At 47.3% G+C, this 18,099-nt stretch overlaps 1 protein-coding gene across 14 annotated transcripts in view; it reads right to left on the bottom strand.

The window, feature by feature from the left end:
- The window catches only part of KIAA1217 (KIAA1217 ortholog), a 291,604-nt gene that overhangs the window by 244,388 nt on the left and 29,117 nt on the right, over positions 1-18,099 (bottom strand). Inside the window, exon 1 of one of the 14 annotated variants that reach the window (XM_032349633.1) lies at positions 7,322-7,991. The exons of the other annotated variants lie outside the window; for them this stretch is intronic. Within the exon in view, the coding sequence (XP_032205524.1) occupies positions 7,322-7,420 (99 nt within the window). The 5' untranslated portion in view covers positions 7,421-7,991. Of the gene's footprint in view, positions 1-7,321; positions 7,992-18,099 lie in introns of those variants that run through there. 14 annotated transcript variants of the gene reach the window in all.

Below are 18,099 nucleotides of genomic sequence, written 5' to 3'. Positions count from 1 at the left end.
TGATGTGGGACTCGATCCCAGGACGCTGGGATCATGACCTGAGCCGAAGGCAGCTGCTTAACCAACTGAGCCACCCAGGCGTCCCCTTATCCTACAATTTTAAAAAAGATTTTATTTATTTGACATTGAGAGAGACAGCACAAGTAGGCAGAGCAGCAGGAAGAAAGAGGGGGAAACAGGCTCCCCGCTGAGCAGAGAGCCTGACGTGGGGCTCAATCCCAGGACCCTGAGATCATGACCTGAGCGAAAGCAGAAGCTTAACCCACTGAGCCACCCAGGCACCCCTACCCTACAAAATCTTAAATACTCTTCCCAAACCTACTATTCAGCAGACAACAAAAAGGGAATATTTTCGTAATAAAAACATTAGAGGCTCCACACAGAAATGTAAACATATGTTCATTCAATTAGGTAAGGTTAGGGCAGTCACCTCAGAAAGAAACAGCCTTTCAAACCTCAAAAAGTAAATGCTTAGTGGTTAGTCTCAAAAACACACGCAGGACACCAAAAACGATCTTTGGCTGGCAAACAAAGTACTGAGAGGTTAAAATGCCTTATCGGAGTTAAGATGAGTCAGTGATGGCAGAAGAACTGGCAGAACCCAGAAGTCCTCCTATAGGACACTGACGACACCACCCAGAGTGACCGAAACCCAGGCAGGAGACGACGCAGCAGCCTCATGTGCCAAGCAGGTCCCACAAGAGCTAAGCACAGTGGAATGACCCAAGCCTTTCTTTTCAAGCTTCTCCCCTTCTCCCCCGCCAGATGGCTTAGGATTTGCACATTTTCAATTCTCAGCTTCCTTCATACAGACTCTTCCCTTGTAGCCACCGATGAACAGGAGTAGCAGTGAGTCGTTCTAAAGGAAGCACAAGGGGAAAATTTATAAACAGATGCTAGTCTCCTGTGGGTCTTTATATATACAGAGAGAGAAGAGGGGAGGAAAGAAGGAGACCGGGAAAGAGGGAGAGAGGCTGACCCGAGCACACTAGGCTTTGCGTGAAGCCCTGGTACGCGCACGCGCACGCATCACCGATGTCTGGGACAGAGAAGCAGGAAAGCCAGAATGGGTGACCTCAGCACGAGGAGGTGCCGAGACGCAGCCGGAAGAGTCGTCCCATGGGGAGCACTTTTTATGTGGGTGGATCTGTGCTCTGGTCCACGCCACGGAAGTTACTCAAGAGTCCTTCCGTAAGGTGTTTTGTCTTTAAGGAAGCCACTGGAAGAGCTCCCACTCTCTCTCCCCCCTTCAGTTAGGGCCTCTATGAATATCTACTCTGAAGACAGATGACCACCAGCCTCTGAGACAGCCACCATCCACCTACCTGACTGGTAACAGAGGTCACTGCTGTGTCACAACTTGGTCAACCCATATTTCGCCTTAAGGTCTTTTTCTCTTTGTGCGGCTCTCTACCCTGGGAAGTAATGTCAGAATCCTCTTCAGGGCAGCCGTTGTGTGTTTCCGGACAACAAGCCCGCCGCCATCAGCCTTCTCTTCAGCTCTTTCACCCTCCCGTTACAGTAGCTTGTCGCCTTTCCTCCCTGAATCCTCTGCGGTAACTAGAATGGGCCTGAAGACGCTGACGAAGATCCGATACAGCGTAAGGATCTTGTATGTTGATTTTTTCCGCCATAAACACACAAGACCTGGGGAGCTTCATTCTCCTATGAAACGGGATCCTTGTGTCTCGAAACCTGGATGCTCAAAGGCCAAACCATTCTATCTGCTGTGTTTTGGCTCAGTTGCCAGAAGGAGCTCAAGTGTCGTGTTTAGATCTTTCCCATGGCTTAGCTCAGGCAAACGCCCCTTCCATGTAATATCCACAGCAGCAAAACCTGCAACTCTCCCCAGCCACCAACTGGCCCCCAGTCTCTCCTCAGGGTCTTGGTTACAGTAAGCAGGCTTACGCTGTCCCCCAACCACTGCACAAGAGCTCAACCCATCCCCCCGCACGGGCAGAGTGTGCGACCCCTTCCCACAACCCCTCGTAGACCACGAGGGAAATGTCTTCTTCCCACCCCACCATACATCCCAGGAAGACCCTCACTAGGAACACAGCCTCTCCACCCATAGCACAGGGGAAAGAATCCCCTCTCGGGCCCTCACAGCCTGGGAGAGAAGGCTCACTAAGTCCCGAGAGACAGAATTAGAACGCAGAACCCATTTCCCATCGAAACAACAGAAGAATGAGAGCACAGCAGGTCGGCAAATTCCCAGATTAAAGGACTTTTTTAGAATGTGGGTGCCAGATTCCATAGAACCTTCCTCGATGATAAATTTTTATAGCCATAAACAGTCATTTGGGGTAGAGGTACAATGGCAGAGAGGTACCGCTACGTAGTTTCCGTGGCCCTGAGAACCATCACTTGGCACTGATGATATTAAACAATTACTCTGCATGACCTGTAACTCTCTTTTTTTGAGATGCGTTTTGAGCCTGCCACTTCCAATAATATGAATCTATTATTACCTCCTCTTTCCTCATGATAGTCCTGCAAACTCCATAAAGAGTGGACAGATCTATTCACAGAACAGGAGAGGCAAGATAAGTAATATGACATTCCAGTATTTAACAACTTCTGGTAAATCTGGAGGAAAGGTAGTAGTCGAGATAAGGCTGTTAGTGAACTATTCTATATCTCAAAAAAAATTTTTTTAAGATTTTGTTTATTTGAGAGAGACTGAGAGCACACATGCCCAAGCATGAGCCCAGGGAGGGGCAGAGGGAGAGGGGGAAGCAGGCTCCCCGCTGAGCAGGGAGCCCGATGTGGGGGCGGGATCCCAGGACCCTGAGATCATGACCTGAGCCAAAGACAGACACTTAAGCGACTGAGCCTTGCAGGTGCCCCTATATCTCAAAAAAAAAAAAAAAAAAAAAAAAAAAAAAAAAATTTAAATACGCTCGTGTCTTTTGTGGGACTACACACAAGTCCCATGTTGACTGTGGCTTGAATGAGCATCACTGGAGCTAACGAGTACTTTGTTTTTCATGGTGTCTTGCCTAGTCAAAGGCTCCCTGACCCCTTTTGGGGAGCCCTTCTGAGGAACACGTATGCCAACAGGCTGCCTGTTTGCTCCTCCTTCCTAACCCTTCCGAGAAACGGCCCTCATATTCATTTTTGCAGTTGACACGGCGCACATGTGACATCCAGGCCTAGGATTCTACAATAAGAGCACTCTGATCTAAATGATCATTCCAATTAATTAATTAATTATCGTTCCTTCCCGTTTAGGCCCTCATGCCAATGAGACCTAAACCCTTCTGCTTTCTTTGCAGGGTGAGAAAAACAAACCCAAGGAAGGCTCCTCCGTTTCCTGCAGGGGACAGAGCTGCAGCCCGAATCTTAAAGCCATGGGAAAATTCTGAATTTAGACACCTGAGCCCTGCTGAGCGGCTGAGCCAAAACACAGACGCAATGGCTCAGCCTTTCAGAATCCAGTTCACAGGAGAAAGAATCTCAACGCTGGGGTGTGAGAGTGTGTGTGTGCGCGTGTGTTGGGGGTTGGGCCTGGGGGCAGGGAAGGAAGCGGAGGTTTGCCTGCTTTTCCTCTCATGCTGAAGGCAGTGGGAAGCACTGAGAACATTCTGCCTTGTGCCTGCAAGTGACCCCTCCACACGGCGGTTGGAGGTGGGACCCCAGTAAGTAGGCCGTTACCAGGATACCCTGTGAGGCCACCATCCTCACTTCAGGGGTGCTTGGGCTCCTGGAAGAAGGGAGTGAGGGTAACAGAGGGTTCAGCTCCAGACTCCAGGACTTTCCAGAAGGGGCCCCCAAGTGGGGCCCATTTTTAGCACTAAGTAATTTGACCAAGTTCCTAGTAGGGTAATTCCAAGTGATCTGGCAAGCATGCGTTCGGTTAAGAAAAGCTATGTGGAACAGCCGAAGTTCAATTTGTGAAAAAAAAAAACCCTGCACTCTCATTTTCCTATTGAAAGACACACTCGCAAACACACACAGACAGATTATTCTATTTTTAAAAAATACCAGCATCCCTTGCAAGCACAGTGCCTTGATTACTGACTTTAGCTGGAAATCTCTTCGCAATTGAATAGGGCAGGGAGAGCTTAACTTCCCCCCCATGTGCGTCTGCTAGAATCAGACAGTGGTTCATCTCTGAAGAGCTGCCCCTGAGCCTTGGGCTTTGAGGGGAAAAGAGCCTGTTGGAAAAAGCTATCACCGTCGTGATGACACAGTGCTGATAGGCATCTACGGGCTCATTAAAATGTAAGCCCCCGGACGATAGGAAATGCCTCTAAGCATTGTCTGCAACCTGGGCGGGCTCCAATATTAGTCTCCGTAATGCCTGACTACAACAGACTGTACTTCAGGTCACAGGTCCCCAGTGTCAGCCTGGATCTTTCCCAAATTTGCTTTTCCTCATCTGCCTTGCCCTTAGTGTAACGGTTAGCCCCAGCTTTTCAAAGCCAGTCAGGATCTCAAATATCTTTGTCCCATTGTTGTCTATGTGTGTTTGTGTGTGTCTCTGCATTTGGGGTCTGGACAGCACAGTAAATAATCAGGTATAACACTCTCCTTTTCCCCTATAATCACCTTCCCTTCCCCATATCCCAAACCTGTCTAACATATAGCACTTGTCAGAGGGAGCACTCATCACTGGAGTTTTTAATGGAGTGACTATCGGGGCACTGGGACACAAGGGAGGACTGAGGGAACACCACTCAGCTCCTCCAGGCCACCCGGCATGGGCCACGGTAGGAAGAGAAGACAACAAATGCGGAGCCTAGCCAGCCTGGACGTGTCAGAAATCAGGACGCTGGGACGTTACGGAAGCTGTCATGATCTGCACCTAAGCTACCCGGAACTCCTAACTTCCCCTGCCTTATCCAGTACCTTCAGTCCCTCCTCAAAAATGCCTTATTCCAGTGCCTTCTGTCCCTCCTCAAAAAAAAAAAGCATAAACCAACAGCGGCGAGGCTATTGTCAGAAAGACTGACGTGACCCTGAATAAGTCACCTACGTTTTCTGGCCCAAGGGACCTCATGTATCCTTTGAGGATGGCTGGGTAGACCCCGCCCGCGGCCCCCTTCTGTGATTGTGAGTTACATTTTGATCTGAGTTAGTTTTGATTCGCAGTTCAAGACTAGGAAGGTTAATCAGGTGGTAACTCAAGAGGAAAGGGTACTGGCAGTGTAGGAGGCCATCAGGGACCCAGTCCAGGTTTTGACTGGCTCAGGGGAAGTCTGGTTGTGGCTCCAGGGCACCCCCTACCCCAAGTCACACCATCCTCCCTAAGAATGAGCCCAGCACTGCTTGCCAGTAGCTTCTCCAACAAATGAGATCTTCCTTTTTACTTCTTCCTAGACGCAAGTTTTAAGAAGTCACTAGAAAACCAGGTAGAGGGGTACCTGGGTGGCTCAGTTGGCTAAGCACCTGCCTTTGGCTCAGCTTATTATGATCTCAGGGTCTGGGGATCAAGTCCCAGACCCAAGCCTTGCACTGGGCTCCCTCTCGGAGGGGAGTCTGCTTCTTCCTTTCCCTCCCCACGGCTCATACGTGCTCTCTCTCTTCCCTCAAATAAATAAATAAATAAATAAAAAGAAAATCAGGTAGAAACTGAAGGAGCTGCTCCAAAATGGAATGCTCTTACATCCTCTCTTCTGGGAGGGACAGAACTAAAGTCTCCACGTGGAGGTCCTTACCCTGTCCTTCCTTATCATGCCACCAACAGCATGACTGTGCCTTTCCTCACCTTCCCCTACTCGCTGACCATCTTGGTTAAATACACTTACACGTGCCCAGACTCCTCTGTTCTGCCCAGTCCAAGTTTTACAGTCCTTGGTCCCTGGGCTTCCCCCCTTTACGAAAGTGACCAGCATCGGTTATCTCCTGCCTGGGAGCTCGCGTGTCTCATTCGGCAGTGATTCTCCGCCGACCCAAACCTTGACCTGCAGCCTCCCTGCTCCCAGTTCAGTGTCACCCAAAGAAGACCAAACAAAGCACGCCAGGCCACGGAATTGACATCCAAGACTGAGAAAGCAGAAGTAGTCTGTGCCGTAATGCTCCAAGCCTCACACCCCAAACAAAACACACACAAACACACACACATACACACACACCCCCCAAACCTCATATCACCATCATTTCTTTTTTTTTTTTTTTTAAGATCTTATTTTTTTACTTGACAGACGGAGCTCAGAAGTAGGCAGAGAGGCAGGCAGAGAGAGATGATGAAGCAGGCTCCCTGCTGAGCAGAGAGCCCGATGCGGGGCTCGATCCCAGGACCCTGGAATCATGACCCGACCCGAAGGCAGAGGCTTTAACCCACTGAGCCACCCAAGCGCTTTCGCCATCGTTTCTATTAAGATTTAAAGTGCAGGTTTTTTGCAATCACAGTTGGTTCAGTTCCTTCAGGAACATTCCTTTTTTCGTCTCCATTTTATTCCTACATCAAACTGGATCATCGTGATCTATTTCCTAAGGTTTCTTTTTAGAGCATCTTAATTCTGGCAGCAGGACACCAGGCACATGAAACAACAGATCAGATACAAAGACTTATCAAACGAATATCCTGTCTCAGGGCTTCTCATTTTTGAAGCCTTTTTTCTTTCAGTGGGCTCCAGCCCATGTCTCTGGGCTCCCCGCACTGTCTGAAAATGCCTTCCTCCCGGGGGGAAGAAAGCTGGTCAACTTCTCAAAGCCCTGGGAAGAGTGAGGCTTTCTCCCGGCAAAGTGCTGCGGGCCTCCTGGGCAGAGCCCCAATGTCTCTGAGGAGGAACTAAGCCAGGAAGGAACAGGACGGGACATGCCAAGCCTCCCCACGCTTTGTAAAGGGGATCCAGACCAGTCCAGAAGCAGCCGCGCATGTTGTAAGAGACTCCCAAAAACGCATGGAGGGGGAGGCAGGTGGGAAAGGCGGCTTTTTTGGTTTCGGACAAGATTCTTAAACTTGGAAGCACTTGGTTTCCTAATGTCTGTGCCATTTCCAAAGCAGGATCCCGGGACTCATCCTTTGAGGGCCCCGGCGCAGTAAGATGGATTATACCTTACCTAGAGTGGTTCTGTATAATCAAAGAAAAATGCTTCCTGCCTTTGTCCAGAAAAATGAGGCGGGCTTTCCGAAGAGAGAAAAGCAATTTAATTATCATTAAACAACGTTTAACTGCTGTGGGCAATCACCCTCTGCACTGAAGCGTCATTTAACTTAAAAGAAACCACAGCGACCCCCAGCCCTCTCCGGCCCTCACGTGGCAATCGATGGCCAGGAGCTGCTCCGGGCAGGTGGCCGGGGCCACACAGCACAGCAGGTGAGAGACCCCAGGGAGGAAAGGCAAGCCCCAGAACCGTGCGACTGCTGTACCTTGCTTTTCTCTGTCCTGCAGAGCCCCCGACAGCAGAAACTCAGGGCTCCGCCTTCCTTTCTCGGTCTTTCTCCAGGAGGGCAGACAGATGGCTCCATGTCCAGATGGGCAGGTGGCCATCGGCAGTCACGTGCGCAGCCCCCAGGCGGAGGGACCTTTCCCCTCCACGCTCAGCTCGCCTTCAGCTGTGCCCATCCTTCCCCATAGCTGGCCGAGGCACCCGAAGGACAGAGGCCCGGGATTTGCGGTGTGATTCATGGATAGAAAATACCGGTTTTTCACTGCTACGCAAATGCAGCCTGGGTGGGGTTTAGGTAAATCCGGATGTGGACACCGAAAAGGAGGGCAAGAATGCTGCTCTTTCCCTGTGTATTCCACTCAGCCCAAGCGGCTCAGCCCCGCACCTCTCATTAGAGTTAACTTGAATGGCATCCGGTGAGAAGGGGGCAGGTGACGTCCCCGTGCACTTGCAGATTAAACAGAGACCGATCTCGGCTTAGTTCACAGCAAAACTTATTTCTCACATCATGAGGCAAAGACCAAACTGCCAGGTGTCTCAAACTGTTTGCTCAAATTGCTTTATCCTGAAAAGAGTGCAGTCACGGTCAATGCCTCTCAGCCTCAAAACCCGCCAGGCCAGAGTTTCTAGAACAGAAGAAGAAAGAGAGGGGTGGGGGCGCCTGGGTAGCTCCGTGGGTTAAAGCCTCTGCCTTAGGCTCAGGTCATGATCCCGGGGTCCTGGGATCGAGCCCTGCATCGGGCTCTCTGCTCAGCGGGGAGCCTGCTTCCTCCCCTCTCTGCCTGTCTCTCTGCCTGCTTGTGATCTCCGTCTGTCAAATAAATAAAATCTTAAAAAAAAAAGAGAGAGAGAGAGAGGGGTGGGGTGGGGCTACAATTTCCGAATGCTTGAGAACCACCCAGAGAACATGCCTCCGATTTCCTGACTGCCACCGCCGGTGTCACCTGCCCCCACGGGACCGCCCTCAGAGCCCGGGCTCCAAAGAACACGTGCTGGTGTGCAAAGGTCAGTGGGTCACCGGGACTCAGAAGCCGGGATCGCACATCGGCCCTGGACCTCATAAGCCGTGAGGCGGACCCGAAGCACAGCCCTTCTCCGAAGCTCAGTTTTCTCACCTGCGAAATGAAGGAGAATGCTGAGCTCTCCAGCATTTCCGAAGGTTTTTGCAAGCAAGCCCACACTGAACAAATGCCCAGCATTGAAGGTGCTGGTGGGACCCACACCCTGTACGTGCCACCGTCGGCCAACCCCAGCCGGGTGTGACGGGAAGGCTGGGCCTGACCTCTGCGCGAGGGGGAGCTTCCGAGGGGCTCCCCATGGGAGCTGCCGAATTCACCTGCTGATCATATCTGAGCTCAAATCAACGACCGCAAAATGAAAAACACTGGCTTGGACTGAAATATAAATTAATGGTTTCTTTTCCTGAGTTGGGAGCAGATGAAAAGGCAAACATCACATGTATCACAAGGCCCTGGGAATTACCTAACCCAAGGACTTAGGACACGTGTCTCCCGTTTCAGACACTGTTGCATCGACTTAAGCCTTTTTTTTTGTGGTCAAGATGAAACATTTCAGTGGATCCTCTGAACATGTGAGAACTAATGGAAGAGTTAATAATTAGGAAAAAAAAAAAAAACAAGCAAAAAAGAAGAAAAATATCAGCATTTGGCCTTTGGGTTAATGACAAGCATGATGGATTTTTCTGGACCCCAGGAGTGGGACCCCTGGTGAGCAAGTCACAGATTCCCAGGACGCTGTGAACTGCTGGTACTGGGGGTTTCCACAGTGACCATCCAGCCCTGGAGTGACAAAGGACACTTTGGGGACATCTCCGGGATGGAGGGTAGGGAGACTTAGGGCTTCGTTAAAAGCCCCTACCCGACCCCTGCAAAGGAGCTTCCGTGTAAACAATGTTTCAACAGAAGCTAAAAAGACTCTAAAATGTTCTAAAGCCCTTTGCTTTGCACTAAGAATCAAAATCAAATTCCTTTCAGTGGCTTCCTAAGCCCCCCGCCACCTTCCCCGGGCCGCCTGGGTCTTAGCCCTTCACCAGACAAGCCCCTTCCTGCCCAGGGCTCCCTGCACATAACTATTCTCCCTGAGAACATGCTGCCTCTGCTTTGTTCGCCTGCTGCCTCTCATGGAATCCTCTCTGCTGCCTTCTTGCCACGTGTTTCAATCTGAAGTCATCTGAACGTCGGTTTTCTCTTGGCGTTTCCCCCCTGGCATCTAAGCCCCGTGAAGGCTGTGGTCCCAGGAGTAATTCGAACCCCAGTGACCCCCACCCCCGCAGCTGTACCCCGTTTATGCTAGCCGAAATTCCCTTGTCCTCACACTCAATGCAAACTGCACTATCACAGACCCCATCTCCAAAACTACACACTCTGAGGACTTTTCGTGGGTTGCTGGAAAGTCACTGGCCCTGGACCTGTTCACCTTGAAGTCACTGAGTCAGGCAGGACTCGTGAGCTCCTGGCTTTTGATCGCTCCTCCAGAAAACGAGGGTGCTTTCAGCCGCAGTTCAAAGGCCCCTCCCACGCTGAACAACCACAAATGTTTAAGACCCTGCCTGGAAGCCACTGATCCTTTCTCCCAAAATGCTTTAAGAGATGTTGCTGTGACAGCTGCTTCAGGTAAGGAGCAGACCAAGCCAGATCGTGGGTTAAGTACTTCTCAGATTCTGTCCCCGACCTGGAAACTATCTGGCTGCAGAAATGGAAGATTCCTTAGATTGAGAAACTCGCCCAAGACCACAGAAATAGTAAGTGGTAGAACCAGTTCGGGAACGTAAGTCTGTCCAACAACAAAAGCCAGATGGCGGCCTCCTCACCGCAGTGCCTCAAGGACAGCAGGCCTACGTGCACGGCCGGGCTAGCTCCAGAGGAGTCAGGCGGATAAGGGAGACAGGTGTGGGGTAGGGAGAGGGGGAGCTGTGGGGAACCTGAGAACCAGAACCTCATATCTTAATAGGGCAGCTGCTACGTAGCTCTCATACATCTTTTTAACAAAGAACTTGGAGCCCTGTGTTTCCTAGTCATCTGATTCCCCCCCCCCCAAAATGTAAGAAAATTGATTTTTCTGTAAAAACTCCCGATTCTACAAAATTCTGGTTGTTTATCAAGATACGCAGAGGCCACGGTGCAGGCCTCTCTAGAGGGCAGCCCCCCAGGTCTGGGGCCTCTGATCTATACTAACGCTGGCCCGCACAAGGAATGACCTACGAAAGTTGCCCAATCTGTCCATTCAATTCTCCTAAGACCTTCTGTAATCACACACAAAAATAACGGCAACAGGAGTGCAGTGCGTTTGGGGATTATTAGGCAAAATGTGGGAGCAACAGCATTTTGGGAAGCATTTTTGATGAACCACTAAGTAATGCTTTCTCTGGGGTGAATACTAAAGGTCTGCTCCCAGAGCACACTGAGGGAAGAGATCTGATCAAGGCATGTGCCGCTTTCTTCCTCTGATGCAAGGAAGAAGGTTGCTTAAGAAATGCATTCCTGACAAGCTAGCTCGAGGCTTGACGTAAGAGGTCCTGCACAAGGAGAAAACCTACAGCTGTTCCAGCCTCCTTCGTGTCCTCGAGTCCACCCTTTGGGGTAACACTGAAATAAATGAATGAATGAATGAATGAATGAATGAATGAATGAATGAAAAGGGGTTGGGAGGAAGGGAAAGAAAGCAAGCAAGCAAGCAAGCAAGCAAGCGGGCAGGCATGCATATGAGGACTGGAGGCAACAGAGATAAGAAGTAAATCACTCCCTGCGTGATTATGTTGTTTGGAAATCCAGCCTCATAAAATGAACAACCATCCTCAGGGATCTCAGGAAAATGCTGTCGGGCTGAGTCACAACTGCTCTGCAGCCTAAAGAACCAAGCTTCTCAACTCTTTGGAGCTCTGGTTTCCTTATTTCTAGGCATGCTTTCCTAAGGGATTTCTGGAGGATTATACGAGATAACTTGTGTGAAAGTTTCCGGCAGATAGCAAGCAATCACCCTTGTGGGCATTCCAGTTCTTACCCGCAGTGGTCTGGAAGCGTACAGACAAACTGTTTATTGCACCGTGTTGGCATTCATGACAACATCTGGGATTCAGAGGTGCCGTGTATGTCTTAAAAAGCCACGGGCATGAAATATTTGGAGGAAGGAAATCTTGTATTTATCCCATGATAAAGGAAGTTTGGCCCATTTTTCTAATGATATAGAAAAAGTTCAATTAGCCTTAAAAGTGCTGTGCCCCCACCTGGAGGCCATAATAATTATATTACCTATAATGAAATCGCTTAAAAGAAAGAAATTGCTCAAATCACAGCTTTCCTTCCTTGTTTTGCCCATCACAGCCACAATCCTACTCTGCTTTTTTTCCTAGCATAGTTAATTCTCCTTATTTTTTTTTTAAATTAACCAACAAATGTCAGATGTTTGTTTATGCACAAAGTACCATATTAAGAGGTATTTGTTTTATTTTGGTTCCCTTCTGCAAACATTTGCAGTTAGCGACAGAATGGAGATACTTCATGAAGTGAAAAAAAAAATTATATCTAGGGAAAAGGTGAAGTTTCAAAAGCAGCTTTTGAGAGGGAGAAAGAAAAAATCTAACTACCAAAGATATGCGCTGATTTGCACAAAAGGAATACATAAATCTACCACCTAGAATGGCTTAAATGCATTCTGCACATCAGAATTAAAAAGGATTTGGAGTTTAAAATAATGTCAAAGGCTTTCTTCAATGGTTTGAGAGTATAAAAAGTGTCATTTCTTTTCTTTCAAAAGATATCCTGTGACAGTATATTTTCTAGGCCTGTCTCGCAGTAAAAGATGTCTTTAGAAATCTACATATTCTGTAGATTTTTCACTTAGGAAACTGAATTATAGTTCTATAGTTACAGACTTAGCATGAAAGCTGATGTCCCCTTCATCCAAAACTGATCAGAAACTCGGCTAGGCGTGAAGTTTAGTTACAGAGGACACTCATGTGAACTTGAAGTGAATGTTTCAGACAATGGGTCTGAAGATGTCGTAACCCAGGAAGGGAAATTTACCGCTTCTGTTGAAAAGTTCAAGACTGCCTGGCTGGCTCAGTTGGATGAGCATGTAACTTGATTCTTGATCTCGGGGTTGTGAGTTCGAGCCCCACAGTGGGTGTAGAAATTACTTAAATAAGTACACTTTATTTATTTATTTGTGTTCAATTATATGTAACTAATGAATTGTTGAACACCACATCAAAAACTAATGCTGTACTATATGCTGGCTCCCTGAACATAATAAATAAATATACTTAAAAAGAAAAGAAAAGTTCAGGCAACTTCAATATAGTTAATCCAGGTACACCTGATAGCTCAGAACTCAAAACAGCATTTACTTAGAAAGGTAGGATCCTGACTTGAATAAACTTGTTGAGGGAAGATTCTGCTAGAAATGAGACCTTCAGAAATGACAGTTCCTATAAAGGAGGAGGAAAAAAGGGAATCACTTCCTTTTTCAAGGGACAACTACATGAAGACACAAATATGCTCCTGGGCTGGTGTGTGAGACGGAAAAAGTCACTTTCTCAGACTACCTGGAAACAGTCCGTTGCGTCTGGAAGGACACAAGCTATGCTGTGGGGCAGCCCTGTCTTTGTGGTAAGCGACTTTCAAAGTTGTAAGCAATGATATGCATGTGATAAAAATATAAATAGCAGGGAGGTCCAGAAGTCCAAAATAAAAGCTTCCTCGGGTGTCTGGATGGTGCAGTCGGTTAAGTGCATCTGACTCTCGATCTCAGCTCAGATTGTGATCTCAGAGTCGTGCGATCGAGTGCCTTGTGGGCTCTCCGCTCAGTGTGGAGTCTGCTTGTGTTTCTCAATCTCTCTCTCTCTCTTCCCCTCTCCCTGCTCCTACACATGTGCGCTCTCTTTCTCTAAGAAAATAAATAAATCTTTAAATAAATAAATAAAAGTTCCCCTCCCCCACTAGTTCCTCTCTCTGATTTATTAGGCATCATTTTTGAAACTGTTAATGTATAGATAAGTATACAAGAAATCCATAGGCCTTTTCACACAAATGGGTTCCAGCCTTTTTAAAATAAAAGGGACCATGCTCTCTGTACTGCTCCGTAAGCCATAATGCTTATTTAACATGACTTCGTAATGGGTTCATACTGGCACATAGGGTCTATTTCATATATCGTCAAGAATACAGTGGATTGTATTATCTGAACGTGCCGTAACACACTCTCTAAGACTCTTATTGACGGAATAAACTGGTGAGTCTTTTTGAGAGAAAATTAGGCAGTACCTTTCAACGCTAGTAATCCTAGTAAACCAACAGGACTAAATTAGTAATCTGACAGGCAGGAATTTGTTCTCTGTATTTCCTGACACGTACACACAGAGGCCACTGCAGCCCTGTTCATCAAAGGGAGAGAAAAAAATAAGCAACCCAAACAGCTGTTTAAGGGGGTCAAGTTAATGTATAATGGGGCCACTACTATCATTGCTCTGAAGAGAGAAGAATTTTAAAAACCAGAGTTTGTGCTATTCTCATCAGAGACAAAGAGACACAGAGACATATACACACTCCACGAGGAACAAATTGAAAATTATCCTTTGTAAGGCAGTTGGCCAGAGCTACCTTCTTCTGCAGTCTGAAAAGTTACCTTGAAAAAGGATTTGAATAAAGTGACATTCAAAGGTGAAGGGGGCCCAAGCAACCTATCCTGGTGCAAAATTCAGGCAGATGATTAAAAGAAAAAAAAAAAAAACTGTCCCTCTGGAAGACAGAGTAGGCTGAATGATGGCGGTGGCACGTTTACCTTACTGGCGACAGCTGTGGAAACGTGATCTGACATCCCAGTGTCATTGTGAGGGGCGTTTACAAAGCTTCTTAATGTCAAAGACCAACAGTGACCCAGGATTCCTCCAAATAACTGTTTTCTTAGCCATTCCAAAAAAATCTGTGGGGCGGCAGCTTGCTTCTGGGGTGGCAAGAAGTTAAGATGAAAAAGGTCCTTTCTGAAAAGTGTGCTGCGCCACATGATAGGCCGATAACAACATCTCCCACCGGGGGACTTGGCTCTGTCTTGTACTATCCGGGCCAAGTGCAGAGCAAGGCAGACAGGCAAGGAGGATCCACGGCTCTGAGGACGATCCCACCACTGGGTTTACGGGGGCAACATGAGCGTGTGCATTTATGAACCTTTGTAAAACCAATAGTGGGAAACAGCATTTTCACTTCCACTGCTGAATCATGAGCAAGGGGACGGGAGGAGAGGGGTATCGGGCAAAGGTACACGGGGGTGTGAAGTAAACCCTGGGGCTGGAGACGCCACAAAAGCTACCACCTCCCTTCACTTTGGACTGACTGTACTCATGCCCTCACAAAAAATCATCTGTGCATTCCTTGCTTTGTGACCCTCGAGAAGAAATCGTCTACATGGATCATTCTCTACATGTGCTCTTCTTGTGGGGTAAGTAGTCCGAAATTCTTTCTTCTACCTGTACATTTGTTGTCTGGAAGCTAAAGCAGCAGACGCCTCCCTGAAGGATGAAGTTCAACCCAGTCTCCATCTTCTGTTTCTCCCTGGTCCTTCCCTTCATCTAAGCTCGCCCTGAATTCCACAGGTACCACGGCTTCTGGTTGTCCAGATGTCACACAATGATCACCACAAACCAAGGAGAACTCATTTGGGTTTTATATGGGGTGGCAGATTTAGTAACCTCTGACTTCAAAAAAAAAAAAAAAAAGAAAAGAAAAGAAAAAGAAAAAGAAAAAATCCTTTTCTCACAAGGTGATCGATAATGGAATGACTGCGGAGGAAAATTCTGAAATACGGAATGGCCAAAATTCATACGCAGAGTCTGGCCTTGCTGCTTCACCACGCATACTAAAAACACAACTCATAACACAAAACATAAATAAAGACAGATGACGGCTACCCTTGTGGTGTGGTGAGCACAGCATAACAGACAGAGGCGTCAAGTCAAATCACTATGTTGTGCGCTTAAAACTAACGTTAACATCGTGTGTCAACTGTACTTCAATAAATAACTTAAATACACACACACACTCTCTCTCACGCACACTGAAATTGGGGGATGGGGGACCAAAACAAAGATCCCAAACTCCGGTTCTCTGAGGAATTTCAGCTTCCACTAAATTACATTTCTCCCTGCCTAGGAGAAAGTTAAGGAAAGAAAACCAAGAGGGGAGCTTGGTTCCTGGATGAGGAAAGCGCCCTTCCCACTCCACCTGCTCACGCCTCAGCAGCCACACACCTGAAGAGAAGCCACGGCATCTGAGAGGACACCATTTCTCAGGTTGAGGTTTTGGAAAAATAGATGTCGGAAAACTGCCCCTGACCAGTTTCAAACAGGAGCATTTCCAATGACGTTAAATTGACAAAGAGCAGTGACTGAAGCCTGAACTTTAAGCAGCTTCTGGACAGAGCTTCCCTTTCACTGAGGAGAGCTGTAAGATGCATCAGGGCTGGAGGAAGTTTTACTTCCAGTTCCTGAACTGGGAGATTTCAGTGTCTTTCTTTCTGAACAAATGATTTCCATGGAAATTTAAAAAAAAAAAAAATTGAGAGAAAAACATTATTTAAAGACCACTAATTCCTTTACTAAGAGGATTTTTTTTTTTAAAAAAGATTGTATTTTTTTATTTGATAGAGAGATAGAGAGAGAGCACAAGTAAGCAGAGCGACAGGCAGAGGGAGAGAGGGAAGGAGGCGCTCTGCTGAGCAGGGAACCCGCTGCAGGACTCTATCCCAGGACCCTGGCATCATGACCTGAGCCGGTGGCAGACGCTTAACCTACTGAGCCACCCAGGTGTCCCAAGAGGATTTTTAAGTTTAGGTGCTATACTTTATTTGGAATATGAATAGACCCACGTATGTTCTTCAGTGGGAAATCTGTGCCACTAATAAGTAATGGAGGCAGGACTCGAATCCAGGCAACGTGGCTTCTGAATCCCTGTTCACCCAGCCCCTCTGACTCAACAGACCTTTCCTAAACCTGCAAGATGTAAAACACACTTCTAGATGTAATCACTGCTTATTAATCAACAGATAATCTCTGAACAATACAACAATTAGTGTAATAAAAAGCTTTAATGGACTTTTTAAAGTCCATTAGAATAGGTAGAAAATGTAGAAAAATATGCATTGTATGCAGTGATTCTGGGCCTATTTGGAATTTGGCACCCCAGAGCTGTGTGATTTCATGACTCTTTTCTACCTTCAACTTGCTGCTTTGTGGTTCATACTTGGAACTGAAACTTTGAATGAAATAAATATTTGCTTTCAGACTCACAGATCGGCCCTTGAGATAACCAGACCTTTTCCGGATGCCCCAAACCAGTGCTGGGAACTGCAGGCCACAATGCAGTCTGATGACCACATTTAATTAATTTACTCATTGTCTGGCACAGAATGAGCTCAGCCTCAGCAGCTCAGAGATCAGAACGCCTTCAGAATCCCACTAGATGAGCCTACCCAACATTCCTGCTAAGAGCCCTCTCCCAGGAGTGTGGGACCTGAGCAATCCCGAGCAATCTGATGTGGAAAATTTGGAAAAATTGGAAAAGTAATTAGGAAAACCCTGGAACTAATAGAGTGTTTTCCCTGGCTAGAAACACAGCTGCTAAAAATAACACAATGAAAAACATATTTGTCTCTTACATACAATGGATGTAGAACATAATTATGGGCTGTTTCGGTCTGGGATATAGGCAAGGGAGGTAGCTGCCAAAGTCTAGAATACAAAAGGAAAAAAGACATTGTGTCCAACCCCTCGCTCCCTGTGGCAATTCCCACAGCCCCTTGGTGACTTGGTTTCCTGCTCAGGATATACCTGTGACAGCAAACCCCGACTCTTCTTGGAGCAGGTAAGAGTTACAACTGTAAGCCTTCCAAATGACCCGAGCTCCCATCAACAGGTGCCAGCAAAAAGTAAATCAACGTAACTCCTCCAGCCTGCCTAGAAACAGTGTCGCAAGCCTACCTAATATAAACACATGACTATCCCAACTCCTTTGATAACGCTTCACATTTTGTATTTTAATTCATTTATAGAAATGACTGTTGCATCTGGGGCTTATCTCAGCAGCACAGTAACTTTTTCCTAGACCCCTCAGATGAGAAAAAAAGATAGCAGAAAACACAGAAGGATAGTTTGTTGCATTGTTGAAGTCGGTACCTGAGTTGCGATTTCGTCATCTGTAATGTAAGACTAAAAAGATTCTGCTAATCTCTCTGAACTGTTGCAATACAATGAAGGCTACAAAAACAATTAATGAACGCTCAGGTTCCACATCAGCAGTGACTAAAAACCATAGCTAACACGTGGAGCGGGAATTCTGAGAACCACACTATGTGTTTTGTCAGTCAATCCTCACAACGCTGCTGTTAGCACCCCCATTTTACGGAGGAGAAAACTGAGGCTGAATGCCGTGAACGGGGAGTAAGTGGCGAAGTCAGGACTCCAAAGCCAGGCGTTCCGAGGTGAGGGCCACAGCTCTTTGTCAAGGGGTTCCATGGTGACTTGTGGCAGGCAACCCTCTACTGCCCAGAGCAGCTCCGGAGCTTTTATTAATCCACGGGATGGGGCTGTAAGCTCTCCCGAGGTCTGCGTTCTCCCACCTTAAGCATCTAGAAAAATATTTCAGTGCCTGCCCCTCTGCTCCTGAACAGTCTGGGTTTCAAAAGCCCAAATTCCCAAATCCCAGGTATCTTTCGCTTATTCTTAACTCTGCACCTGAACCTTCAAAACTG

This window comes from Mustela erminea, chromosome 6, assembly GCF_009829155.1.
Source record: "Mustela erminea isolate mMusErm1 chromosome 6, mMusErm1.Pri, whole genome shotgun sequence".
Lineage (NCBI taxonomy): Eukaryota > Metazoa > Chordata > Mammalia > Carnivora > Mustelidae > Mustela > Mustela erminea.
This window is presented reverse-complemented; position numbering and strand designations above follow the sequence as displayed.